This window comes from Acipenser ruthenus, chromosome 2 (assembly GCF_902713425.1).
Source record: "Acipenser ruthenus chromosome 2, fAciRut3.2 maternal haplotype, whole genome shotgun sequence".
In the NCBI taxonomy this organism is placed as follows: domain Eukaryota; kingdom Metazoa; phylum Chordata; class Actinopteri; order Acipenseriformes; family Acipenseridae; genus Acipenser; species Acipenser ruthenus.
Genome location: NC_081190.1, coordinates 103,859,299 through 103,887,276, shown reverse-complemented (window position 1 = coordinate 103,887,276; position 27,978 = coordinate 103,859,299). Strand labels below are relative to the sequence as shown.

The following is a 27,978-nucleotide window of genomic DNA, read 5'->3' as shown; positions in this document are numbered from 1 at the left end:
TGCAATTATCCATTGTCAATGTTGCATCCTCAAAAAAGTCAAGCAGGTTAGTTAGACATGATCTCCCTTTCCTAAAACCATGCTGACTGTCTCCCAGGATATTGTTACCATATAGGTAATTTTCCATTTTGGATCTTATTATTGTTTCCATAAGTTTACATATAATAGAAGTCAGGCTTATTGGTCTGTAGTTACCTGGTTTGGTTTTGTCTCCCTTTTTGTGGATCGGTATTACGTTTGCAATTTTCCAGTCTGTCGGTACAACCCCTGTGTCAAGAAACTGTTGCATGATCTTGGTTAGCGGTTTGTAAATAACCTCTAGTCGGTGCCTTGACAAATTGTGTTAGGAAGCAGTCATTTGTCATTTCCACCATTTCAATTTCGTCCATTGTGCTCCTGTGGCAAAGTGCCCCGCCCCTGTGTGCATTTGTGTGATCTGTGTTGTATGTTGGATGTTGCGTGTGTTAATGTCGGTGTATAGATTGGTACACGGGATATAAACGGGTCTGTGTTTCACGTGTATTTAAAAAGTGTAGATTTGTATTTAGGCACGAGGAGAGCACAAATCACTTCACGTGCTGGTTAAATGTAATATGTGAGCACGGGGTTGCACAGAATTAATTCACGTGCTGGGATTCAAGTGAATAATTAATTAGTAATTGAATCCCAGCACAATAGTATATATAGACGCACATTTCTTGCACTCAGGGTTGGGTGTTCGGAAGAGGAGAACGGGTGAGAGAGAGGAGAGTTAAAATCATTAGAAGTAAATATAATAGTTGTTTGTTCTCACCGTGTTTGTTTGTCTCCGTGCACCGTTTGTTTAGTGTTAGTCCTTTTTGTCTGTCTCTTTATTTTGGCGCAAGTGCCGTGTCCTGTGTTTTGTATTCCGTTGTTTTCAAACCTTTTATTTGTTAATAAACGCTGAGTGCAGCCATTGCACTCAGCTCATCACAACCACTGTCTGTGTGTTTGAATTCCTGTCTGGTCTGACGCAACCCACTCTGGCCGTCTTTGTGACAGCTCCCCACCGGGTTTTCCCATTTTATATGGGGGAAGTTGAAATCCCCCATTAGTATGGCTTCTCCTTTTCTACACGCATTTCTAATGTCATTGTATAACAGATTATTTTGCTCAGCGTCTGAATTTGGCAGTCTATAGCATGCTCCTATTATTATGCTCTTTGAATTTTTGTCCATTATTCTGACCCATATTGATTCAGCGTTGTTTTCTTTGTCCAGATTTAACACCTGGGCTTCAAGACTATTTCTTATGTATAGCGCTACCCCTCTGCCTCTTCTGTCCTGCCTGTCTTTCCTATACAGTGTGTACCCACTACTATTATATTCGTCTCCATCACTCTCAAATAACCAAGTTTCTGTAACACCTATCACATCGTAGTTACTTGTTAGTGCAGAAGCTTCAAGTTCTAACATTTTGTTTCTGAGACTTCTAGCATTAAGATAAATACATTTAATAGCTGTCTCACCTGAGTTGTTGCCTTTGTTTAGATGTGGTCTCCCTTCTGTTTTTTTTGTTTTCTCCTCCCCTTCCTTGCTAGTTCAAATGCTTCTGGACCTCCTCAAGGATCCTTTGTCCGAGTAGATTGGTTCCCTTTATGTTTAAGTGCAGTCCGTCCTGCTTATATAGATAGTCCTTGTTGTAGAATGTGCTCCAATGTTCAAGAAAGATGAAGCCTTCCTGTGTGCACCACGGTTTCAGCCATGCATTTTGATTTTGTATTTCCAGCTGTCCATATGGTCCTTTGCAAAGTGCTGGCAGTATCCCAGAAAATACCACAGTTTTGGTCTTGTCTTTTAATTAACTTCCTAGCTCTCTGAATTTGTTTTGCAGGGATCCTGGCCTGTCTCTTCCAATGTTGTTTGTACTGATGTGGACGACTACTACTAAGAGAATTAAGGTTACAAATTTGATTTACTTGTCTTATTAAAGACATAAACCCATTATTTGCTATGATTATTATTGGAGATTTATTACACCGTGTAACAATTATTTTTTTTTTGTTCCTGGGTAGTAAGTGTTATTTCCTAATTGCTTATGCCTCAAAAGTATAGAAAATGGCTATTATTCCCCACAAACTTTGCTTTTGTGACCAGGACAGTGATATTTTGAAATTTACCTATTTTCCAGAACATTCCAGATAGATTCAGTGCTGAGTAAACTTGGAGTAACTTCTAGAACTTTCTAGAACTTTCCAGTAATATAAATAGTAGTATAAATACAGGGGCCTTAAGCCCATCAGTTCAGTTTAGTTCCAGCTGCCTAAGTGGATACATATCTGCATTTTTCTGAGATGGCATCAAGAGGCTGCAAGCATCCGGCAGACGCATTTTGCTATGTCTGCGGCCAATTTATTAAGACAAGAGCGAAAAAGTACTCCGTGGAAGCATCTGCTAAGATGTGTGAGGCCTACAAGGCATATTTCGGCATGCCTGTCGGGGATCAAGACAAACCCTGGGCACCTCATTTCACCTGCGAGCACGGACTGGCAAGAATGCACCTGCTATCACGTATCCGGACCTTCCTTCATCCATCGCCCCGGTGCCACACTGCCATGAGCTCCCCGTACCCACTCCTCCGGAGAGAGAGCAGCCGTCTTTAGAAGAGAGCAGCAAGTCAGAGAGCGAGGAAGACGTTGTAGATCCAGATGACAATTTCAGAGGTGGAGCTGAGGAGAGAAACCCATACTACCCCAACCAAAAAGACCTCAATGACTTGATTAGAGATCTTGGTCTCACCAAGTCCAATGCCGAGCTTTTGACGTCTAGGCTCAAGCAGTGGAACTTGTTGGATGAAAGTGTGCAAGTCGCAGATCAGAGGAAGCGTCACCAACCTTTTTCCAGCTTCTTCACCCGTCAAGATGGGCTCTGCTTCTGCCACAATGTGACCAGTCTGTTCGAGGCAATCGGAATCGCCCGTAACCAGAATGAGTGGCGCCTCTTTATTGACAGCTCATCCAGGAGCCTCAAAGCCGTGCTGCTCCATAATGGTAACAAGTACCCGTCTCTTCCCCTGGCTCACTCGGTGCACCTCAAAGAGGATTACAACAGCATCAAGACCTTGCTGGACGCCTTGAAGTATGATGAGTACGGCTGGGAGGTCATAGGAGACTTCAAAATGGTGGCATTCCTGATGGGTCTCCAAGGCGGTTTTGCCAAGTTTCCCTGCTATCTTTGCCTTTGGGACAGCAGGGACACCAAGGCGCACTACCACAGGCGGGAATGGCCACAGCGGACCGAGTTCTCTGTGGGGAGGAACAACGTCAAGTGGGAGCCACTGGTGAACCCCCGGAAGGTGCTGATGCCACCACTGCACATCAAATTGGGCCTTATGAAACAATTTGTCAGAGCTCTAGATAAGGAGTCGGCAGCCTTCAAGTACCTTCAAGACTTCTTCCCTAAGCTGTCTGAGGCAAAGGTCAAAGCCGCTGTCTTTGTCGGACCACAGATAAAGAAGATCCTGGAGTGCAATGTATTCCCCAAGAAGCTCACTAGTAAGGAGAAAGCGGCTTGGAACAGCTTTGTCGCAGTGGTTTGGGGCTTCCTGGGCAATCACAAGGCCGAAAACTATGTGGAGCTGGTTGAGACTCTGATGAAGAACTACGGCACAATGGGCTGTAGGATGTCCCTCAAAGTCCATATCCTTGATGCTCATCTTGATAAATTCAAAGAGAACATGGGAGCGTACTCGGAGGAGCAAGGCGAGCGCTTCCACCAGGATATACTGGACTTTGAACGCCGCTACCAAGGACAGTATAACGAGAACATGATGGGAGACTACATTTGGGGGCTGATTCGTGAAAGTGATTTTCAGTATAATTACAGTATAATCATAAATCTCGAAAAACTTCTAAATCTTTTGTAGTCATTTTTGTATTACTTTAGTATAAATACATGTTAATTTGGATTCATATGTTGTTTTTTTCTTACTTTATGTGAACGAAAAGACACAAATTCGCCTGTTTTCTCATTGGAAATAGGTCAATTTCAAAATATCACTGTCCTGGTCACAAAAGCAATGTTTGTTGGGAATAATAGCCATTTTCTATACTTTTGAGGCATAAGCAATTAGGAAATAACACTTACTACCCAGGAACAAAAATTGTGTTACATAGTGTTATTGGATTATTTTTTGGAGATTATTATTGGAGATTTCAAACTAGTTTAGAGTTCTGCATTATCCTGTAGGGTAAGGGTTAGGGTTAAAAGAGGTTTAAAATGATTAAATAATTACATATCCATGTGTGACAGAAATATAATGAGTCCTGGTTGTAAATCTCCCTTCCAACCTGTGAGGGCGCTAAGTAGCGAAAGAGGAAATCTTTGGACGGGCTGGCCTGACAGTTCATTTCCTTGGTCGGGAAGTCGGTCAGGCTGGAAGAAGGCGAGACTCCGTTGCAGGAACGTATTGACCCGGAAGGTAAACGAGGTAGCAACTGCAGGCAATAGAGACAGCTGAACTCGTTTACCAAGGGGCCATGTGTGATAGCATAAAGGGGCCAGAGAATTGTAAATCTTTTCCTTCGTTTGATTTAAAGGTAACTGGAACTGAAAGGACCGGGAGATTTCCCTAAATAAAAAGAAAGAGTTTGTGACTGTTTTGTTTGTTTTGTCTGTTTAGTAACTGTCTGTGTTTTTGTTATAGCACTAGGCGGCTAAACACGAATCCGGAGCTGTCGCCAAGGGCCAGCACAAAACCGGATCAACACTGCACTACAGTCATGATTAACATTGTTATCAGCACTTGTTCACAAGTATAGCACGTATTATATTGTATTTCACCACAAGCACTGAGAGCACTCACTTTGGACTTGTGATCGTGTGTGTGTCTAATTGTGTGTGTTAGTGCTGTGCTTATTATTTACTGGACTGCAACCCTTTTGATTACTGTGCAATACACATTGTTGTGTATTGCCAGCTCATTATTATTTGCTGGCTGGTCATCAGACCATTGAATTAATAATCATAAAACAAACCATTTCACCCGTACTTTGTTGTCTGTTTGTTCTTGGGATTACTGCACCCACATCGCACCTGCTATACACCTGCTACTAATTACCACTTTGCCACACCATGACAGAACATAATACATTTTCTTGGTGAATAATGCAGGAGACTATTGAACGGACATTATGCCCGATGTTGACACACTTTTAAAAAGCCACCAAAGCAATGCATTTAATAATAATAAAAAAAGGTTATTACGGTACTAAGATTTTGTATCTGCATTCTTGTCTTTTCAAACATTATTTGAAACATTATTAAATGAAGACCAACTATTTTGTGTTTTGTTGTAATGTAAATATGATTTTTTTAAAAATCTGTAACAAAACTTATCTCAATTTGCCATGGTACATTTGCAGCGGTTTAATTGTATTTAATAATACGGTCAGAGATAATTAATTTAAGCATCAATATACAAAAAAGTCTACGGACCAGTTCAAACCCCAGCTGCCAGTGGATCATATGGCTCTAAGCCGGTTGTTGCATTTGGGCCAACACATATGTGCATAAAGACACCAGGCCAATACCGGCACCTGGATTTGGGCCAGTTTGGCAGCTGGTTCTGGTCCACTGTTGGGCCAAAATAGTTTGGTTGTCCGGGAGGCTAGTCCTACACGTGGTTAGTGGATAGCATTTTTGTATTTAAGCTGCACTCAAAGCTGGGGCGTAGACAGACTTGACATAGAGCACGCCATGTTAACTCAATTCACCAACATATTATAGTTGTACATGTAAAACTGTGCAAGGAATTCAAGGGTGGAGGTTAACTAAACTCTGCGTGGTCGCGTTGCACACTGAAGAAAAAAAAACAACAAACGTGAGAAACAGTGAAAAGAGTGCCTACAATATTTTCCTATTTTATATGTTGCTATGATTTGTATGTGTATTTTCTTTTCCTTCTATTCAAATTGTGTAAGTTCTCAATGTAAAGGCAAGCCTTTGGAAGTTACTGATAAGGGCATTCCTTATGTGGGTATAATATATGGAGGATGACTGTGCTGTAATCTCTTGTAGTAATATATCTTACTAGCAGGTGGTGTGTGTCAAATGCCTGAATTGTGAGTATGTTTATTAGAAGGGATCACACAGTTCTACAAGAATGCAACCATATCTGTCATCTAAGCATTTGATATGCCATCAGTACGGTTAAGCAGGTTATGTTTCATCGGTGCAAATTAAGTGGTACGAAATTATTCTCTTATGTCTTCAGTTGTTGACTGAGAGTTCGACAACTAACAAATCAAACACCTGTAAAGACAGTGATTAAAAAAATAAATAACGCATGCCACAATAGTGCCGAATCCTGCATTATTATTATTATAATTATCATTATTATTATTATTTATTTATTAGCAGATGCCCTTATCCAGGGCGACTTACAGTCGTAAACAAAAATACATTTCAAGAATCACAGTACAAGTATTAATACAATTAAGAGCAAGATAAAATACAATGACTTTGGTTCTAGCAAGTACAAGTATATGACAAAATACGATTCAATAACAGAGCAGATAACAGTGTCAGTGATAGTTACATCAGGATATAATTAAATACAAAATACTACAGATTAAATGACACTTGACAGATTACAGTACTCTAAAGTACAGGATTAAATGCAGTAAAATAGGGAGCAGATAAGAGCAAGTAAAGCGCATTTAAGGAAGAGTAATAAGTGTCCAGAGGGAAAAGAGGAGTTCTTTAGGTGCTGTCTGAAGAGGTGTGTCTTGAGGAGGCGCCGGAAGATGGTCAGGGACAGGGCAGGCCTGACATCTGTAGGAAGGTCATTTCACCACTGCGGGGCGAGGGTGGAGAAGGAGCGGGCTCTGGAGGCAGGGGAGCCTAGAGGAGGTAGAGCCAGTCTTCTAGTGCAGGAGGAGCGAAGACGTCGAGTGGGGGTGTAGGGAGAGATGAGGGTCTGGAGGTAGCTGGGTGCAGTCTGGTCAAGGCATCTGTAGGCGAGTACAAGAATCTTGAACTGAATGCGAGTGGTGATTGGGAGCCAGTGGAGTGAGCGGAGCAGTGGAGTTGCGTGGGAGAAGCGAGGCAGAGAGAACACCAGGTGAGCAGCGGAGTTCTGACCTTATACATTATAAGGTTACAACCACAACCAAGCTGTTTTGAAAATGAAAGCTAATTCCAACACAGTACCGCAACATTTAAAAGATTCATGCAAAGTGTCATACTAACTGGTTTGTTCATAAATATCTATGCTCGCACCCTGCCTTTTCGCTGCATTTTTAATTGTTGTAAACTTTTGAAGAAATTAACTAAGAAATAATAACAGAATAAGGGATATCAACCAAGGTTTTAAAAAAATAAAAAAAAATATGCTGGGTTCTTTTTATTAACAGTGATATTAGTTAGCCATGTGTGTGTATAGTTTCAAGGAAGTATGAACTTCAGGTCATCCAAGTATATGCACCAACAACAAGCTATTCGGATGAAGAAGTCAAAGATTTTTAGAAGAAGTACAAGAACTACACGGAAATGGGAAGAACCACTATAAGTTCATCATAGGTGACTTCAACGCCAACAAGAAGCACACCGTACTAAACAATTTTAACACAGGAAGTGACCACTGGCTTGTAAAATGCAAAATACACCTACACAGCAGTGGAGAGCGAAACATGTCATGATAAAATCCAACACAATCAATGTAGAAATGCTCCTGAAGCAAAGCCTGGTGTTTCAACTGGAACTGAAGAATAGATTCAGCACTCTTCAAGATCTGCAAAAAGATGAAGCAATCGAGGTAAACAGAATCTATGAGGAAGTGTCGCAAGTAACTGCAGAAACTGCAAAAAACATCGCTGGAACACAGAGTACAAAATGCGACCAGAAGATCATGCAAGAGACAGAAGACCTCATGAAGAAAAGAAGGGAAATTAAACAAACAGCAGCTCTGAAGTGAAAGATTGAATACATTGAGCTCTGCAAGACAGTAAGAAAGAGAATTACTGATGATACACAGTCATTCAACTCTAGGTTGGTAGAGAAAACTATTGAAAACAACAGAAGCATGAAGAAAGCAAAACAAAGACTGATTGCTGGGAAAAAAACTGATTCAAATCGGGACTGTCGTCAAGAACGAAGACTTATACAGAAAATGATATCAAGATGAAAAGAGCAACGTAGCAGATGATGAAGATGAGACAGAAAAATTGTAACTCAAGGAAGAAGTTCCAGATGTTCTACCAGAAGAAGTGAAACCTGCTATCAAACATATGAAGACAGGAAAGGCACCCGGAGAAGATGGCAAAACGATTGACATTGTGAAAGACGGTGGTGAAGAACTGACAAAAATACTGTCGCGTATATTTACAGATTGTATTATGCAAAAGAAACGACTAGAACAATGCATCAGTGATACTACATAAGAAAGGAGATAAAGAAGACATCAAGAACTACAGACCTATTAGCTTACTTCCTATAATCTACAACATTTTTACCAAGATACTCACCAACAGACTTCAAGATAAATTTGACTCATCACAATCAAATGAGCAAGCAGGATTCAGGAGTGGATTTAGCACAATGGATCATCTTCAAGCTGTACAGCAAGTGATTCAAACCAGCAATGAGTACGAACTACTATTTTGCTTGGGATTCATAGACTATAAAAAAGGCCTTTGACTCTATTTAAACAAGATCTGCATTAAGCTCTCTGAAAAAACAAGGAATTGAGAAAATGTACAGAGACTTGATCAGCACCATATACTCCTTAAAAAACAAGTTGGTCAAGGAGATACAATTTCCCCAAAGCTCTTCACGGCCAACCTAGAAGACATTTTCAAAACACTAGATTGGGAAAATAAGGGACTGAAGATCAATGGAGCCTACTAGAATCACCTACGATTTGCTGACGACATCCTCATATTTACAACATGCCCAGAATTACAAACAAAAATACAAAAACAACACAAGGCTAGCATCAAAGCAGGTTTGAAAATGAACCTGAAGAACACTTAAATCATGTTCAAAAAATATACCACTCCACAGGCAATTCACGGGGCGTGAGCTGGGTTGAAGAGTAAGGCAGAAGAAGCAGCAAGGGGCTGTTAGTAGGACAGAAGGTGGTCACTGACTGAGGGCGACGATGCCGACACATCCCAGGGGTAGAGGACCCAGCAACCGAAATGAGATAGACAAGGTGATCGCTGACTGAGGGCGACGATGCCGACACATCTCAGGGGCGAAGGACCCAGCAATCGAGGGCAGGATAGACAAGAGGTCGCTGACTGAGGGCGACGATGCCGACACATCCCAGGGGCAGAGGACCCAGCAACCGAAAACACTAATGAGGGTGAAGACTCGAAGAGCCGCCCCTCAAGAGGAGATTGGAGAGGTACCCAGCATCTGAGACTTCTGTAAGAGGCGCTCGTAAAACCCCTGATAGGCCGAGATGTCACGCTGCCTGGGACCTGAAATAAGGACAAAGCATTGAAGTTAGTATAGGACTCAGCACGAGAGGCCACGTCCCGAAAGAGAGGCAGTACAGAGCAGAGCCTCGACAGGTAAGATAGACGCAGGAGCTGCGATAGAACAGATTTTGGCCGGGGGTCCGCTCTGACTCACATGGTGAGAACCCCCCTGAAGGTAAGGGAGGCGGATGCCTAACCCTGAGGTCGGGGAAGTGAGACTCACTTGCCCCCCAGAGACGACCGATGCGAAGGCATGTAAGAAGGAGGAGGAGGGGAGGAGGAGGAAAACGAAACACTAGACAGAAAAGGTGCAGGTGATCAGAGCTTAAATAGAAAATAGATGCTAATTAACAGGAAATTAGAAAATTGGGAGATTGAAAGATTGGAAGCACCCAGCTCCACGCCCCCTGAACCACGCAAGCTAACATTTCACGGGGCGTGAGCTGGGTTGAAGAGTAAGGCAGAAGAAGCAGCAAGGGGCTGTTAGTAGGACAGAAGGTGGTCACTGACTGAGGGCGACGATGCCGACACATCCCAGGGGTAGAGGACCCAGCAACCGAAATGAGATAGACAAGGTGATCGCTGACTGAGGGCGACAATGCCGACACATCTCAGGGGCGAAGGACCCAGCAATCGAGGGCAGGATAGACAAGAGGTCGCTGACTGAGGGCGACGATGCCGACACATCCCAGGGGCAGAGGACCCAGCAACCGAAAACACTAATGAGGGTGAAGACTCGAAGAGCCGCCCCTCAAGAGGAGATTGGAGAGGTACCCAGCATCTGAGACTTCTGTAAGAGGCGCTCGTAAAACCCCTGATAGGCCGAGATGTCACGCTGCCTGGGACCTGAAATAAGGACAAAGCATTGAAGTTAGTATAGGACTCAGCACGAGAGGCCACGTCCCGAAAGAGAGGCAGTACAGAGCAGAGCCTCGACAGGTAAGATAGACGCAGGAGCTGCGATAGAACAGATTTTGGCCGGGGGTCCGCTCTGACTCACATGGTGAGAACCCCCCTGAAGGTAAGGGAGGCGGATGCCTAACCCTGAGGTCGGGGAAGTGAGACTCACTTGCCCCCCAAAGGATGGACCCCCGGCACCTCACGAAAATTCCCACACCGTGAAGAAAACGAGAGACAGCACATGCCAACGCATAACATAAACAAAAGTACGTAAAGACGAACGAGACAAACAGAGAGATGGTTAGATTATTAGTAGCTGTGATTATGTGTATACCTGCCGCTCAGTGGAGAGGAAAAAAACCCCATGAACCTAATGGGGAAAAACCTCTGGTGGCTCCGGCGGACAGGTAGCCCCCACTCCGGGCATACTAGCGATTTTAGAATGGGCTACAACTATATCGGAGGGAGATGAATGAATGTAAGAATCTACTGCGGAAGAAGACCAGCGGCCCATGGTCTTGATCAGGCTGTGGTTGATGCTGGCCCTTGCAGCGGAGGTAGCTGCGCCTATACGAAATGAATGGGGAGAATAAAGCTGAGGAGGGAGGCCTGCTCTGGAGAGGAGGGTGGAGAGGTGGGCTGAGAACCAGTGACGTGTAATAATAGCGTGGGAGGAATCGATGAATAGAGGGTCCGGGGGGGGGGGATTTCCTGATGGAGAGATATTTTGACATAGCCGAGAAAGGGCAGATAGAAGATTCAATCCTTGAAAGTTGGATGAACTGACCATGCCGGAGTTGATCTGTCTTTGAGGTACGCAGCCGAATTATAAAATAGCAGTTGGAAATGCAAGAGAGGTCACATACACGAATACCCGCTGCGGGGAAGCTTGAAGCTGAAGGAACCGTGAATTCTGAGCTTCTGAGGAATCCGAAGAAGGCTGCGAGACAGATGGTCTCCATTAGGAGATCTTCGTAGGGGGAGAAGCAACCTTTCCGAAGAGTAGAGATGAGAGAATGGAGGATGTCTGTTGATATAGGCAGGCGGGAAGATGCAGCAGGGGGGGAGCTTTTGAGAATTCCGCGGAGAGTCAGACGAACGACTGGTATGGAGAGGATGATGGGTGAAGGCACGGACATGATGCGGTAGTGATATTGGATTCCTGAAATATAAGATTTAATGGATGCTGGGGAAAGATGGAGAGATTCTTTAGCATGAACGATGAAGGCTAGGATCCAGTCTTGATTGAAGGGAATAGGGTGGATACGATTATGAGCACAGAATCTTAAAAATGCTGACCAGGCCGTAGAATAAGAGGCTCTTGAAGAAGGGGCGAGGGCTGTAGACATGTAGTTTTGAGCAGATTGAAGGAGGTTGCGAAGGGTAGAGTTCAGTCTAGGAGCAGCTGATGAAACTGTGGGATCTGGAGAGGGCTTGGGGAGGCAGAAGGAACCAGCTGACGGAACTTGGATACCTGTAGGCGAGAGAGAGCATCAGCAGCATTATTGTGGATACCAGGCAGATGGCGGGCCTGTATTAGGAAGTTGAGAGATACGGAAGACCATATGAGACGACGGAGCAGGCGCATAATGAGGGGGGATGAAGAACGTCCTTTGTTGATGATGTGCACTGTGGGTTTGTTATCGCTGAAGAAAAGGATTGATTTTCTTGACCATTGGTGACCCCAAAGGACAGCGCCCACTACGATTGGATAAATTTCTAGGAGAGCTGTAGATTTCTCTTGAGGGGGAAGGAACTGAATTTCAGGGGGCCAAGTGCTGGAGAACCATTCGGGAGCGAGGAACCCGCCGAATCCGATGGAGGAGGCGTCGGTGAAGAGGGCAAGGTCATGAGGGGCTGAAATGAAGTCGTCATAAAATAGAGAGAGGCCATTCCAGTTAGTAAGGAGATTGATCCACATCTTTATGTCTTTTCTGGCGTCGGCTGAGATTTTCACGTGAGAATTCATATTCCTAACAGTTGATGAGAGGGCTAGGAGACGTGAAATAAAAGTTCTGCCCTGAGGAATGATGCGGATGGCGAAATTAAAATGACCGAGGAGAGACAGGAGGTCCCTCTTCTTAATGAAAGAGGAGATCTGAAAACTGTTAATGAGTGAGAGTAAGCGTTGGAGTTTGGCAGGAGGCAGGCTGGCTTCGAATTTCACGGTATTGAGTGTAATGCCGAGGAATTCCAGGGAGTTAACAGGGCCGATGGTTTTCTCTTGAGAGAGAGGGACACCAACTAGGGAGAAGAGGGTCTTAAGCTGGTTAATTGCTTGGGCTGGAGGATCCAAAGGGGGTGAAATAAGCAAAAAGTCATCCATTAGATGGAGAAGGAAGGGGACATGATAGGAGTTGAGCAAAATCCAAGAGAGGGCTTCTGACAAAGAATCGAATATTTTTGGGCTACTGCGACAACCAAAGGTGAGCTGGGTGGAGAAATAGAACTTGTCTGCCCAACAGACTCCGAAAAGGTGACGGAGGGAAGGATGAATAGGCATGACCTTGAATGCATCAGAGATATCGGCTTTGGCAAGCCAGGCTCCATGACCTGCAATTTTGATGAAATAAATGGCATCTGAGAGCTTAATGTAGTGAAGAGCGAACTCCTCGCTTGAAATGAGGGAGTTAATGCTGCGTGTGTAGCCGCCCCGAGGAGCGGATAGATCAATGATAAGGCGTTTCTTGCCAGAATATTTGCGGGTAGCGATGCCTATGGGATTAATGCGAAAGGTAGTGAAGGGGGGTGCTGCAAAGGGGCCGACCATGAAGCCTTTGTCGACTTCGGCCTGGAGAAGGGAACTGACGACTTCTGGCTCAGTGATGGCAGAACGGAGGTTCTGACAAATGTGAGACTCGGAAGGAACGTGAGAAATGCCAGTGAAGAAGCCATTTGTAAGTCCACTAATTAGATAGGAGACGAACGCCTTGTCTGGATGATTTAGAAGCGCATTAGCTAGAGCCGGAACGATGATAGGAGTAAAAACCTGAAGTAACTTTGATTGTCACTTAGCTTTAAGAGGACATATGGACCGGGAGTGGGCATCATTGCAGAAGCTGCAGACATGGAGGTTCTTGCAGGCGCGGTTGAAACAGACAGAAGAATTAAAGTTATTGCATATTTGCCTGCCACCTGAAAACTTAATGGGACGGCCATAGACATCTTGAGCTTGAGATCTGGTGGGTGGAGCTGAAGCATGGATGGAAGCAGGGGTAAGATGTCTTGAACTGAGAAGAGAAGGCAAAGGATTAGGAATGGGTTGGGGAGCACTAGCTGCTACCTTAGGACATAGGTAAGAGGAGTGCGCTGTGGAGGCACATGCACTGCAGGCGTTGGCACGAATTCCGCTGAAAATGCGGGTGAAAAGATCTGGGTCGGAACGGGACCAATCCACGATACGGTTGTCGGCTGAGAGGGTGGCGGCAGCTTTGGCTGAGAAGGCACGGTGGTATTGATAGAACAAGGTGCCTCCGTAGCGCACAGACAATTCGACGACCAGAAAAAGATACTGATTTAGCTCCTGTAATCTATGTGGATAGACAGAACAAAGAATGTCACGATAGACGGAGAAAGCAAGGACGAATTCTCCCGCGGAAAGGCTTTTTTTGAAGACGTGGGTCGCGGGACTTTAGAGTGACTGAAACGTCTCCGCAGTCAACCACTCTGTGATCTAAAAACTCAGAAGAAGCAATGAGAATAGAAACGAGATTAACATCCTTGCCTTCAATTATTAGCTTCCTAATTTTTGGAGAAATAGAATGGCTGGTGATAGCACGGGGAGAAGAGGAACTTGCTACAGTGGCTGAAGAGAGGTTGAACTCTGGAAGAGCAGCGGGGGGTACTGAAGAAGACGTACCAAAAGTATAAGCAGGAGTGCTGGAACTGAAGGCGGGTGGAGCCGAAGAAGGGTTCTCCAGTTTGTCAAGACGGGCGCTGAGGGCTAGCTGAGAGTCTATAATGGGCTGGAGCAGAGATTGCAGTTGATTAAACGTGACCTGAGGAGCGCTGCTGAAGGAGGGGACGGGCGGGGTGAGTGACTGCGGCGGCAGATGCTGTGGCTGCGTTGACTGCGCTGGCAGGGGGAGCTGGGCTGCAAGAGCAGGATCTTGCGCATGCGCAGCATGAACAGGAACTGAGAACGTAGCAGGAGAGGAGGGCCTGACGGCCGAAGCTTGCAAGCGGGGGGGAAAAATCGGCTCGGCTGACAAAGCTTCACAATAAGTAAGAAATAGAGACATGCGATCTCCACCAACGGGAATGGGAATTGACTTTTCAAAGAGTATTTTCAGCAGCTTGGGTGTCGTCCAATCTTTATAGTGGAGCTGCGGTGGAGGCTGGCTAGCGGAACCGCGCTTTGAGCCCCGCTCTTGCCTAGCTGAAGAACGGGTAGAAGCAAGGTTGACTGGCGGGGCTGGTGCGGTCATGGACCGAGACGAGGAATGGGATGCCTGACAGAGACGGACCGGTGGAGGGGTCGGAGGCAGGAACTCGTCTGAGTCGGAAGGAAAGGCGTAGGCTGAACGCTTCTCCATTTGGAAGCAGGTAAGACTGCGCGTATAAATCTTGATGAAACGATGGTCTTCGTAATATATATATATATATATATTTTCTTCGAGTAATGCGTAACACTACCGGTCAGGATTCAAAAACGAAACACTAGACAGAAAAGGTGCAGGTGATCAGAGCTTAAATAGAAAATAGATGCTAATTAACAGGAAATTAGAAAATTGGGAGATTGAAAGATTGGAAGCACCCAGCTCCACGCCCCCTGAACCACGCAAGCTAACATTTAAAGTCAATGGGATCAAGCTTGAAGAAGATAATAACTACATATACTTAGGACAGCTAAATTTGGCAACGGAGAAGCAAATGTGCAAAATCAACAGAAGAGCAAAACTAGGCTGGAGTGCCTTTGGAAGATCAAGCATGGTTCTGAAAGGGAAAAGTCTTCGACCAATGCGTGCTGCTAGTGCTAACTTACAGATGCGAAACCTGGACCCTTAATGCAAATATGATTCAAAAATTACAAACGACTCAACGGAGTATGGAAAGATGCATGCTGGGAATAACAAGAAGAGATAGGAAAAGGAAAAAATGGATAAGACCGCAAACAAAAGTATGCAATGTTATCATAAGAGCAAAAAAAATCTGAAATGGCAGTGGGCCGGACATGTAGCAAGAAGAAAAGACCAATGCTGGACCAAGGAGATACTAGACTGGATCCCAAGAGATATAAAGCGACCAAGAACAAGACCTCCAGGAAGATGGCAAGATGAAATTAGGAAACACGCCGGAGCAATGTGGATGAGGGACACATCAGACAGGCTTGTGTGGAAGAATCTTGGGGAGGCCTTCATCCAGCAGTGGATTGAAAAAGGCTGAAGATGATGATGAGATGATGAGGACATTGGCCGCCAGAAGGGGAGGAGCCCCTGCCGCCTTGGCCGCTAGAAGAGGAGGAGCCCCTGCCGCCATTACCATCAAGAGGAGAGGAGCAGGAGCTACCTTTACCTCCACCACCACCACCATTGGGAGAAGTGGAGCTCCTGCTGTCGCCTTCATGGCCAGGGGCTCCCCTCCCACCGTCGCCATTGCCTGGGGATGGCTGTTCTGCATCGCCTGGGGCTGCCTTTTGTTCCCCACAGGATACAGGGTACGAGGGAGAAGTGGAGCTCCCGCTGCCGCCTCTATGGCCAGGGGCTCCCCTCCCGAGTTCGCCTCCCGAGGGTCCACTGCTGCTGCCGTCGCCTCCCGAGGGTCCGCTGCTGCTGCCGTCGCCTCCCGAGGGTCCGCTGCTGCTGCCATCGCCTCCCGAGGGTCCGCTGCTGCTGCCGTCGCCTGGGGTCGCCAGGGATCCTGCTTCGCCTGGGGTCGCCAGGGATCCTGCTTCGCCTGGGGTCGCCAGGGATCCTGCTTCACCTGGGGTCGTCGAGGGTCCTGCTTCGCCTGGGGTCGCCAGGGATCCTGCTTCGCCTGGGGTCACTACACTATGGCCGGAGCCCCACGGAAGGGAACTGACGGCCATGAAGAAAGGGGGGGAGGTCAGGAGACCAGCTCCCCCAGCCGCACTTTCGCGGCAGGAGATTGTGTGGTCGGAGCCCCACGGAGGGGAACTGCCGGCCATGAAGAAGGCCACTCGTCATCCCTGTCACAGTATTATAAATAGAAAACAGATCGATAAATTAATGCACCTCAAGATTGTATTTCTCTATTATTCGTACTGATAAAACAAGGAAGACATTACTTGGATCATGTTAACGTTACAGCTAGCTATTTGCTCCTGTTTTTTTTTCATAGTCAGAATTGATAAAGTAATAATTATCTACCTATTATGTGTTCATTTTTAGCGTGTGTGAAACCAGGGTTAACATTATAACAAAATAATCTACATGACAGATTAAATTAGCATTTTATAGACACGGAATAAACTTAATATCCTGTTAGGTCATTGCCTGTTATCTTATAAAATCGTAATGTTTTCAACAGTTATTTAATTTTACTTTTGGCCTATAAAATAAACTTCATACCTTTAAATTGTATCCACATTGTTCTTTTGTTCTCCCTTCTGGGAGAATGTCCTTTGGACAGATGAGTCAAAACTGGAGCTTTTTGGCAAGTCACATCAGCTCTATGTTCACAGACGAAAAAATGAAGCTTTCAAAGAAAAGAACACCATACCTACAGTGAAACATGGAGGAGGCTTGGTTATGTTTTGGGGCTGCTTTGCTGCGCCTGGCACAGGGTGCCTTGAATCTGTGCAGGGCACAATGAAATCTCAAGACTATCAAGGCATTCTGGAGCGAAACGTACTGCCCAGTGTCAGAAAGCTCTGTCTCAGTCGCAGGTCATGGGTCCTCCAACAGGATAATGACCCAAAACACACAGCTAAAAGCACCCAAGAATGGATAAGAACAAAACATTGGACTATTCTGAAGTGGCCTTCTATGAGTCCTGATCTGAATCCTATCGAACATCTATGGAAAGAGCTGAAACTTGCAGTCTGGAGAAGGCACCCATCAAACCTGAGACAGCTGGAGCAGTTTGCTCAGGAAGAGTGGGCCAAACTACCTGTTAACAGGTGCAGAAGTCTCACTGAGAGCTACAGAAAATGTTTGATTGCAGTGATTGCCTCTAAAGGTTGTGCAACAAAATATTAGGTTAGCGGTCCCATCATTTTTGTCCATACCATTTTCATTTGTTTAATTATTTACAATATTATGTTGAATAAAAAATCAAAAGCAAAGTCTGATTTCTATTAAATATGGAATAAACAATGGTGGATGCCAATTACTTTTGTCAGTTTCAAGTTATTTCAGAGAAAATTGTGCATTCTTCGTTTTTTGTGGAGGGGTACCAACAAATTTGAACACGTCTGTATATATCTATATACAGTATGTAAAGGCTGGTCTAGATCTTATTTGTTGGACCAGAGGAATGAGTATGGCACACTTTGTCATCCCCTAAATTGGTAATTATGCATAAAGTGCATTTTTCATACTGCATGCTGATTTAAACTGACTAATTGTTGTATTGAGTGAAGCATTCTGGATTAATCCACAGAATAAGACTCACACCAGTGAGCCAGCAACAAAAGGGCTGCAGGAAATAAATCACAATTCTGATAAAGAGAATGTAATGGCATCTTCATACTTCATACTTCATACTGGTGATTTGCTAATTCAATCCTGAGCACATCATCTGCCCATGCAAGTCAGTGTAGTGTCAAATCAATTGTGTAGCAATCCTCTACTTAATTATATATGCAAATAATAAATCAAATACAAACAAAATGCACACATGGATGATTAACCGTTACATAGAAACTGATCTTGTGTCAAAGCCCTTTAATAAATAACATCCAGCCTCTGACTTACCCTGTCTTCCCTTTCAAGAGTGTTCCATATTCTAATAGTACACATTGTGAGGCTCAATTTAAAACATCCATAGCAGTAGACTTGGAAGAACGTATTAGACGAAGGGCTTTAATTTCATGGTAAGAACTGAAAAGTAAAATAATTAGAAAGCTACAGAACTAGTTCTTGGATATCATTCAAGAAAAGTCATATCCATAGTTACAATAATGTAATTAAACTGTCAGTGAATCATTTTCTTACACAGAAATGCATGTGCTATACATTTTAACTATGCAAATAAAAGCCTAGTTAAGTATTGTAGGTTTTTTTTTCTTTTTTTTAATTTAGTTGTTGCCAATGTTTTTTTAACCCTGTTCTCTCCCCAATTTGGAATGCCCAATTATTATTTTTTATCTCGGTTCACCGCTGCAACCCCCCGTTGACTCGGGAAACAGAGGCTGAAACACACATCCTCCGAAACGTGTTCCTGCCAATCCGTCATTTTTCGCACTGCGGATCCACAGCGAAGCCACCAGACCTATAGTGCCAGAGGACAACACAGTCTGAATGGCTCCACTGCAGACCCACAGGCGCCCTATCAGCCACAGGGGTCGCTGGTGTGCAGTGAACCATAGATTGCCTTGCCGACCTAACCCCTCCCTACCCGGGTGGAGCTCAGCCAATTGTGAGCCGCCCCCTAGGAACCCTTGGTCGCAGTCGGCAATGACATAGCCTGGATTCGAACACTCCACACGGAGCGCCTTTGCTGGATGTGCCAGTCGGGAGCTCAATATTGTAGGTTTAAAAAACCTTAAAAAAAGAAAATAAAAAAGCAGTATTTTTTTCAGGTTTCAGCAGCAGATGATGAACACTGCTTCATTAGATGTACTCTATTTTGGTAACATGGTTATATTGCACACATTATTTAGTAATTACAGTGTAGTTGTTAAGAAACAGCTATTTAACTATAGGAATAATATATTAAACAGACAACAATGAATAATATTGTAGCGTTTAAGTGATTGGCAGAACATTTTGGTTGATGACATTTCCTGAAAGGTCTCGGAAGGGTTTTAAAACTAAATTTTTCAAGCTTATACCTCCTTCTCTAAAAAAAATTAAAAGAAAAGTTATGTTAAACATACCGAAACACTGGGAAGTTGGCTCTTTTGAGCACAAATATTTTTGTGTACACCTTTTTTTTTTAATTCCCAAGGAGATGAATGAAGGAAAGAAAAGGCACAGAAGTACAACAACAATCCAAGATGGCCAGGCACTCAACATTTCACACCATGACATCAAAAGCCTATAAGTACCTCCACTGTTTGTTTTCAAACAAAAGTATGTTAAACATAACGAAACATTGGGAAGTTAGCTCTTATCAGCGAAACATTATTATTATTATATATAGTTTGTCTGTCTGTCTGTCCAAACTTTGCATGGCTTCCTCTTTCATCCAGGGGAAGGTTGAGGGCTATGTTTGGATCCAAAATTTTGACCCCCGGGGTACATTTTTAAAAATTAAAAAATGGCAACCCCCCCCCCAAAAAATAGGGAAAAAGGGAAAAAAAGGTCAGAGTGCATTGTGCGACACCCAACATCAACAACATATAGGAAACCATAAGGCTACCGTTCCTCAATTTGTCATGCTTGAAACATTGAAATATTGAATTTCCCTGGGCAACGGCGGGTACTTCAGCTAATATATATACACCCTCGCAATCATGAACCTGTTGGGGTCCAAGCCTTTTGTTCGTTATATCGAAGGGTTTGTTATAGCGAAAGGACAATCAAAATGAATGATAAACTGTTGGAGTTAGTTAATGAGATGAGATTGTGAATAAAGTAGAATTACTTGTACCTGTTCGCCTCATGTGTGCAGTATTCTGTCTTTGCTTTATCCTACTCGTTGAAGAATTAAAATGCAGTACAAGCAAATCCGAATTGAAGCTGAACTTTTATTCAAAATCAATCTGAATTGAATCATTTCAAAGTGCACCAAATCTTAATCCAACATGCAAGCATCCCAAATTGATCTTTTATTCCAAATCAACCCGACATGAGAAGTTAATCAGATCTTTTTAATAAAGTTTGCTTTGCCACATGGTTGCTGAATCAGCCATGGTTGATTTTTGACAAACTGTATTCACGACAAAGATATTCCTGCGTTACTACTTTTTTCAAACGATCAATATGGTTTCCAGCTTTGTTGCAACACAAAATGATTTTCGTTTTGGAGGCAGTTACACAGCGCACACTTTTTATTAAGACAAAAGAGATGGCTTCACTGCGGAGGTGGCATCCCGTGCGTACAGACCAGGATGTTGACAGTGAATGTTTATATTAGCTTTTTTTTTATTTGGGGTCCAGCAGCCAGGTTCGTTATTGTCAAAGGTTAATTATAGTGAAGGGTGTTATAGCAAGGGTGTACTGTATATATAAGAAAGAGGAGAGATGAAGCAACCCATCCCATATCATTTCAAGGGGGTAAAGGACAATAACAAAGTGGTTTTTGGAGATCATCAGATGTACGGATCTGTGGATACAGAGATTTAAAAAAGTATCCAAGATTCAGTTCACCTCTAGGCGGAGCACTGCATTAGCCTTTGTGCTCCTGTAGGCTTGGGAGAATAATTGAGGTTGGATACCACTCCTTTTTTAGTAACTTGAAACAGAGGAAAACCTATGAGAAGGGAAGAAGCCTCTTGCTGTCTTGGAGTCCTGATTTATGCGTTGTAATTATTATTTTATTTAATTTTCAAAAATAGTTTGAAAAGATATAGCGATTGTAAATACTGTTATAGTTCTTATCATAACTTTGCCACCATTACTTGCCCGGCTAACCAATTCCCAGCATTACAATTATTATTATTATTTTTTAAATGAGCAGGGGATTGATTCAGCTGTATAACTGAAGAAAGGTTTGGCAGTATCTCCACAGCCTGGCCAAATACATTTAAGATGTTCTGTTTCCTATCTGTTCTCAGTGACCACAAATATTTGCATGCTGTCTTGATGTGGTCTACCAAAAAAGCTAAGAAATTCCAAGTGGCAGAAGCTTTTAATATATATATATATATATATATATATATATATATATATATATAATATATATATATATATATATATATATATATATATATATATATATATATATATATATATAAAACAGGACTGACCTGTTAGCTGTACACTAATAAATAGTCGGATGGTTCACAATTCTTTTAAAAATCGAATCTCAATTAAATCAGGATACATGAGAAAATGTTCTTGTTATACTAGCAATTGATTTATATAGATTATGATACATGTACACCACAGGATCGACAAGGGTATAGGTGTGACCCTAGTAAATCATGTCATCGTGGAAGAAATCTCTAGAGTGATGCAGTCAATGGTTGATGGTTTTTTGTGGAGGGTTGTACTGCATATGTTAAGCTCATTCTAGTAAAATATATTTTGGCCTGATTCAAATGCTGAATCCTAAATCATTGGTATACCAATAAAATACAACATAAAGAAAAGCTTAACCTAAATAAAAACACGATTTGTTTCTCCACACACTCTAAAGTTAATCTGCCTCTTGGAAAATGTAGTTTTTATGCCTTGTAAATAAATCCAAAGCTTAAACAGTGAACCTTCCAGTATTAAAGAAAGAACATTAGCATGCTGTATGCAGCAGGTGGAAATAAAAAAATGAACCTCATCAAACAGCATAACACACGTTTAAGACAAGTGACTGCATGAAATGTGTACGTTTTAATTGGCTTGGTTTTCTGACAGTTTGGAAGTTTGTGATGTAGTGACTAGAAATCATAAATCATAAAGTGACTGAATTGAAGCCTGAAAAAAGGATTTGATTACCCAGATGGTTTCAGAAAGTAAAAGATAAGATTATCAGCCGCTCTTCAAACAGAGATGCAGTATTTCTATTCTGCCCCAAAGGAAGATGCAGGGGCTGGTCAAAAAATATAAACACAATATGCACTGCAATATGAAACAAGCACCAAACTTTAGTATCCTTTGATCTGGAAGACAAGGTGGGAAAAGGGCCTTAACACTGGAAACGCCACGGTTATACTCATAATAAAAGACAAACTATCGGATACAACGCAAAAGTTTTATTCAACAACATCATATCAAACATCTGCACAGCCGAAACTCTGTATTTAAATGAACAGTTAAACATAAAATAGTTTATTTTCTAACTTACCACATATAAAGCACTACTTCAGAAAATGAAAAACTATAATAAAATAAACATTTAAAAAAACTAGTGTATAAACAGGTATATGTACAAACAAAACTGTAAAAACTAAAGTAGTTTTTAATTTAAAATGAAAGTAACATATATTTTCTCTTGCGTGTGTGTCACTTGTTGCAGCACAGAATCCAGGTTGAGCTGCTGCAGCCTTTTGCTTTGCAGTTTTTCTGCCAAAGCGCTGTGGCTAGCTTCTGATGAAATCTCTCCTACTGATATTTTCCCTGGTGCATTCCTTGTACAAAACTAAATAATTGATGGCTGTCAGGTCCAGTAGAGATAACAACAGGCTTATATATAAAAATAAAATTGAATAGTGTAGGTTATATTCAAAATAAAGACATGTATTGTAAAAGGCAGTCAAAATGTCTGCTCTGGTGGTTCTAGGTAGAGGGGATTAAAACTTTTTTATTTTTGCTGTCCCGCCATCAGGGTATTTAATACATAGTATTTAGCAAAAGTCAAGAACAGACAACTGCGGATTTTTAACACACACAGAGTATTTAAATTTTAAAAGTGAAAACCGTCAAAATGACTGCCGTGGCGGTTCTAGTGTTAATTGACAACAGAGGAAGGTAAAAAAAATCTATTAATGTTCAAGCAACGTTTCCTGGTGACATGCACTACAGGGATTCAAACTTATGTTATGACCTTCTGATGCAGAGGTCAACAGATATGTGCTGATGTTGCTGAACCTCACAGCAGAAACCTTCTGTGTTTGTGATGTGATTTTTGTATTGTTGTGAAACTTGATACTGAAGGCGATTCCCCAGCCTGTACTGTTTTGTTTTGTTTGAACATTTGTTCTGACCCTTGTGCCGTGTTTATTTTTTCCTATGTTTTGTTTATTTCTAATAAAGTGCGCAACAGTGCTTAACTGCAGCTTCTGTCTCTGAGTCTCTAATTCCTGCCAGTAACATCTTGGGTCTTGCTGCTATCCTGTCACAGTATACTATTCACAGAAAACAAGAAATACTAACCAAGCTTTAAAATATAAAAATAACTGGGGTCCTGAACATTATTATTATTATTATTATTAATAATAATAATAATAATAATAATAATAATAATAATAATAATAATAATAATAATAATAATTACATAAATACATAAATACGTTTATGAAAGTATTTCATGTTCTTTAAACATTTTTGTGAATGTATTAGGTGTATCTAGTCTTTCAGACACATCGTTACGAGTCGCAGTTATAAGTTTGTCAGACTTCTGAATTTTTCAGAGCAATTTGTAATAACAGGCATTTAACTTTTTTTTTTTTATGATAAAACCAATGCCCAATTGTTAGTTATTTTCATTTGTTATCATGAACATTGTTCCAGTGGTTAAAGAAAAGGGCTTGTAACCAGAAGGTCCCCGGTTCAAATCCCACCTCAGTCACTGACTCATTGTGTGACCCTGAGCAAGTCACTTAACCTCCTTGTGCTCCGTCTTTCAGGTGAGACGTAGATGTAAGTGACTCTGCAGCTGATGTATAGTTCACACACCCTAGTCTCTGTAAGTCGCCTTGGATAAAGGCGTCTGCTAAATAAACAAATAATAATAATAATAATAATAATTTTGCTTCCTCTTTAAAATACTGTTCCTTACACTTCAGAAACTAGTTTTCCATTTTCGGTTATCTGAAATATTTGTTTTTGTAGTAAAAAAAATAAATAAAAAAAGCCTTCAGCATGTCAGGCAAAAGATATATCGAATGGGTAATTCTATTGTAGATGTACAGTACTAGTGACAAACCTGTCACTCAACTTGCAATTTTATATTGTCTTGATAATTATATCAAAGCTGGTCATTTTATATTCAGTGTAACTGTTCTTATCACAATTTGAATTGCTTGTGATTGCTTTTCCCAGGAAGACCTTAAAGGTCAATGGAAATGTTTGTGGAAGCAATGAGTAATGTGTTCTAGAGAGTACAGAATATTAAAGCATATGTTTTGAAGCATGACATGCTCTAAGGGTGGGAGGGTTTTTTTAGTCTGATTAGTCATTTGCTTCTTTTAGATCCTATTTAAGTGTGACAGGATAGCGCAGGATAGCGCTGTGGACCAAGATGTTACCGACAGCAGCTGCAGTTCAAGCACTAAAGCACACATTTATTGCACAAAGAAGAAACCAAAGAAACAGGACACAAGGGCCAAAATAAAAGGTTTAACAAAAAACTAATCTGTAGGCTGGGCATTCGCCTTCACTACCCTAAACAAACCAGTTCACAGCACAAACACTCACCCCAAACTCCACCAACAAACAAAGGATTTCTGGCTCTTTTTATACATGTGGCCACTCCCCATAGCACTCAGTTACCTAACTGGGGAATTGCCACACCTGTGATTGTTGGCAGGGACACATTTAACCACATCCCTTCCAACCTTACATTCCCACACACATGCTATTTACATTTTACGGCCCTGCCACACGCCTCCCCTCATGTGCGCAGCACACATGGCCACCACCGGCCACTTCCCCCCTTGAAACACCAACCCCCTCCCATCTTGTCAATTTTTCTCCCTCCGGATTCTTCAGGGTTGGTCGGGGTTGTGGTGGAGGTGGTCCCCTCACCTCCTCCTTTGGCCATGGTGGTCCTGGGTCTTCTGTCAGGGGCGCCTTTTTAAGCCCTCTCGTGACCCCAGGGCACTCCTGCAGTGGCGACACTGGCAGCGGCACTGGGCACTCCGGCCATACGGACACTGGACCCTCCGGACATGTAGCTGGTTTTGGCCGTGCTCCCCGCAGCAACAGGTGGAAGCTCCTCCCCTTCCGGCAGGAGACGACAGCGACCCCTCCCCATTTTGCATGGGAGACGGCAGAGACTCCTCCCCTTCCAGCTCTGGAGACAGCAGCAGCTCCTCCCCCTTTTGCACTGGAGACGGCAAAGGCTCCCTCTCTGGCACTCAGGCAGACAGCACCTCCCTCGCTGGCACTCGGACAGGCAGCACCTCCCTCTCTGGCACTCGGACAGGCAGGACCTCCCTCTCTGGCACTCGGACAGTGTTATGGTTTTGCCTTTAAATGGCTTAAAATTAAATAAAAAACAATGTGAAGGCATTCAGAGGACTCCAGAAGGCCGTTATTGGTTAAAAAAACCCCACATAACAAGTTGTGTATATTAACTTTCATAACTGAAGAGGTGACAGGGTTATGCCCCGGCAAGCCCAGAGCCACTGGGGTTGTACACAGGCAAGCCACAGCACAAATTAAGCACTGCTTGGAAAGCAGAGGGGCCTGTCTCATGCTGTCGAGCGGGCGACTGGGGTTGGACCTTCCGACGAAACCATTCCTCGGCTGACTCCACCTCGTCTCTATGGTACGCTTCTATAAATTGCAGGTGCTCGTAGGGACACACATCTCAGTTTCACAATCAACACTATCATTTTCCTGCTTTCCATTTTAATGAAACAAAAAGGGAGCTGGGTTTTTAACTTGATCATTCTATAACATTTTTATTGGACTTACCTTAAACTTGTCTGTTTAAACACCACATCTTTGTGCAGCAAATGTCTTAATGCTAACTTTGATTTTGTAGATTTGAAATGTTTTTTTCAGATTTCTAGATCTGAAATATGTCAAATTGAAATTAAACAACACCAAAAAAGGTCAATGAGTTTCCTACACATGGCAAAAAGTATTAATTAGAAATGTGACACCTTGACGGAAAAGGTACTTATGCAAAGGCTTTAAAATCTGATTCATGTATATTCATCTTATTTCCATATTGTGCTTAAATATCCTTTTTTTTTGCTCTCTACTACTGTGGTTAATTAAATGCAACATGACTAGTCAACAAAATGTAGGACTACTCATTCATTAAACACATTTTCAGTATCTGGAACAAATTATACTTTTGCTTAAGTGCCTTATGTAAAGACCTAGGGCCCTACTTTAAAGCAATGAACCAGAGAGAAATTGAATTATTATACTGGTATGAAGCAAGCAAGAAAGTAACCGAATAGCAGCTGAATGGCTTCTTCCTGAAAATGTGCCTTTAAAATAGCTAACAGTATTCAACTGGTTTCATAGCTGCAGGCCAAAATAATGTGAAACATTTATGGCTATCTGAAATTGTTAATCTTTGAGCAAGCTATAGCCAACATTTCTTTGAAGTTCATAACTGAAGATGCTGGATTCTAACTTAATCAAATATTTATTCCATGCAGATGAAAATGTTATTAATCAGCACAGTTTTCAGTTCAGTGTAACAATATTATTATATTGTAAAGTGTGATACATATTGAATCGTACTCCAGATTCTCCAAGACACAACATCTTGTCATAACAATTATTTATTTGATTTTCCCGAATTACAACTGCAGTGGCAAACTCAGCAGCTGTTTGCTTTCAACATCTAATCTAACTCTAAATACTATGCCCAAATTTGGAAATGACTCCACCACAACTGTTCTGCAGGATCCCATTACAAGTGCTTTATATGAAGACTTTCATTTCATTTTTCAGGCTGACAAAATATCTCACCATATGTCTTCTTTGGAACACCCTCAAACTACTAAATATACAACAGGTTTCTGACCAGTTGAGCTGAGCTGACGCATCCAAAGTCAACATTAGCAAAGTGCCAGGTATGATCAACATCCTTTCATTTGCTGTGATTTTCCTTGGCTTTTCTCTCCATTTTGGCCATATTTGTTCAGCTACTGATCAGAAGCAATGAATACACTGAAAATCATCACATTAAGTAGCAACTCATTGTACAATTGTATATATTGACAGACAGCACTTGACATTATTACATGTAGGTTTTTGGAGACAACAGTCAATGCTATAGAAATATCAGTATAGTACAAAAAGGTATAATAAATAAACAAGAACAGAAATACCAGTATACTGAACACAATAACAACACTACTGCTAGTGTATTTTAAATTGTAGTTATGATTAAGGGGCAGGGGCACTAGATTTCAACAGACAGCTATCTGTTAAGTCACATTTCTATTTTTTCAGCGTGTCTCTTTAATTAGTCTCAGGTTTTCTCCTGTTTCTGCAGAGAAATACAGAATTACAAGAACTGGCATGTATATGGACAACAGATGAAACCATCAAGGAGAGGACACTACTGGGTAGCTCTTTCAACTATTCTTTGGGGTAACAAAAAAAGAACACAAAAATAAATGGGATATGTACACAAAGGCACATCACAAACACAAAATACATAAGATATTCAGTTACCTAAATACATTTCCTTGCTTATTTGCTGTGTAAAACACCCAGTACATGAATTTCATTAAGGTTTACAAATAGTTTTTTAACATTATTGAGCATTAGTGCAAAGACTTTCCAGTGCAGATATAATGTTATTGTTATTTCCATCCTCAAAGCAATCATCAATGAAACTCAATGCAACCTGCTGTTAACACCACACCTTTAGAAACATTATGCAAACACTAAATACTGTTTTAAAAATGTAATTGCACACAGGAAATCAGTATATAAAAGATATATTCTTACAAAAACATTTTATTTAAACAAAATAAAATAGCAATATAAAGA

The 27,978-nt window shown here is 42.2% G+C and overlaps 1 protein-coding gene across 1 annotated transcript; it reads right to left on the bottom strand.

Moving 5' to 3' along the window:
* Positions 1–11,735: 11,735 nt before the first annotated feature.
* LOC131697392 (uncharacterized) lies at positions 11,736–14,462 on the bottom strand. The gene is made up of 3 exons (XM_058985627.1): positions 14,344–14,462; positions 13,629–13,875; positions 11,736–13,187 (listed from the first exon to the last, which is right to left on the bottom strand). Exons 1-3 carry the CDS (start codon positions 14,460–14,462, stop codon positions 11,736–11,738), a joined length of 1,818 nt encoding a protein of 605 aa, XP_058841610.1.
* Positions 14,463–27,978: the final 13,516 nt, after the last annotated feature.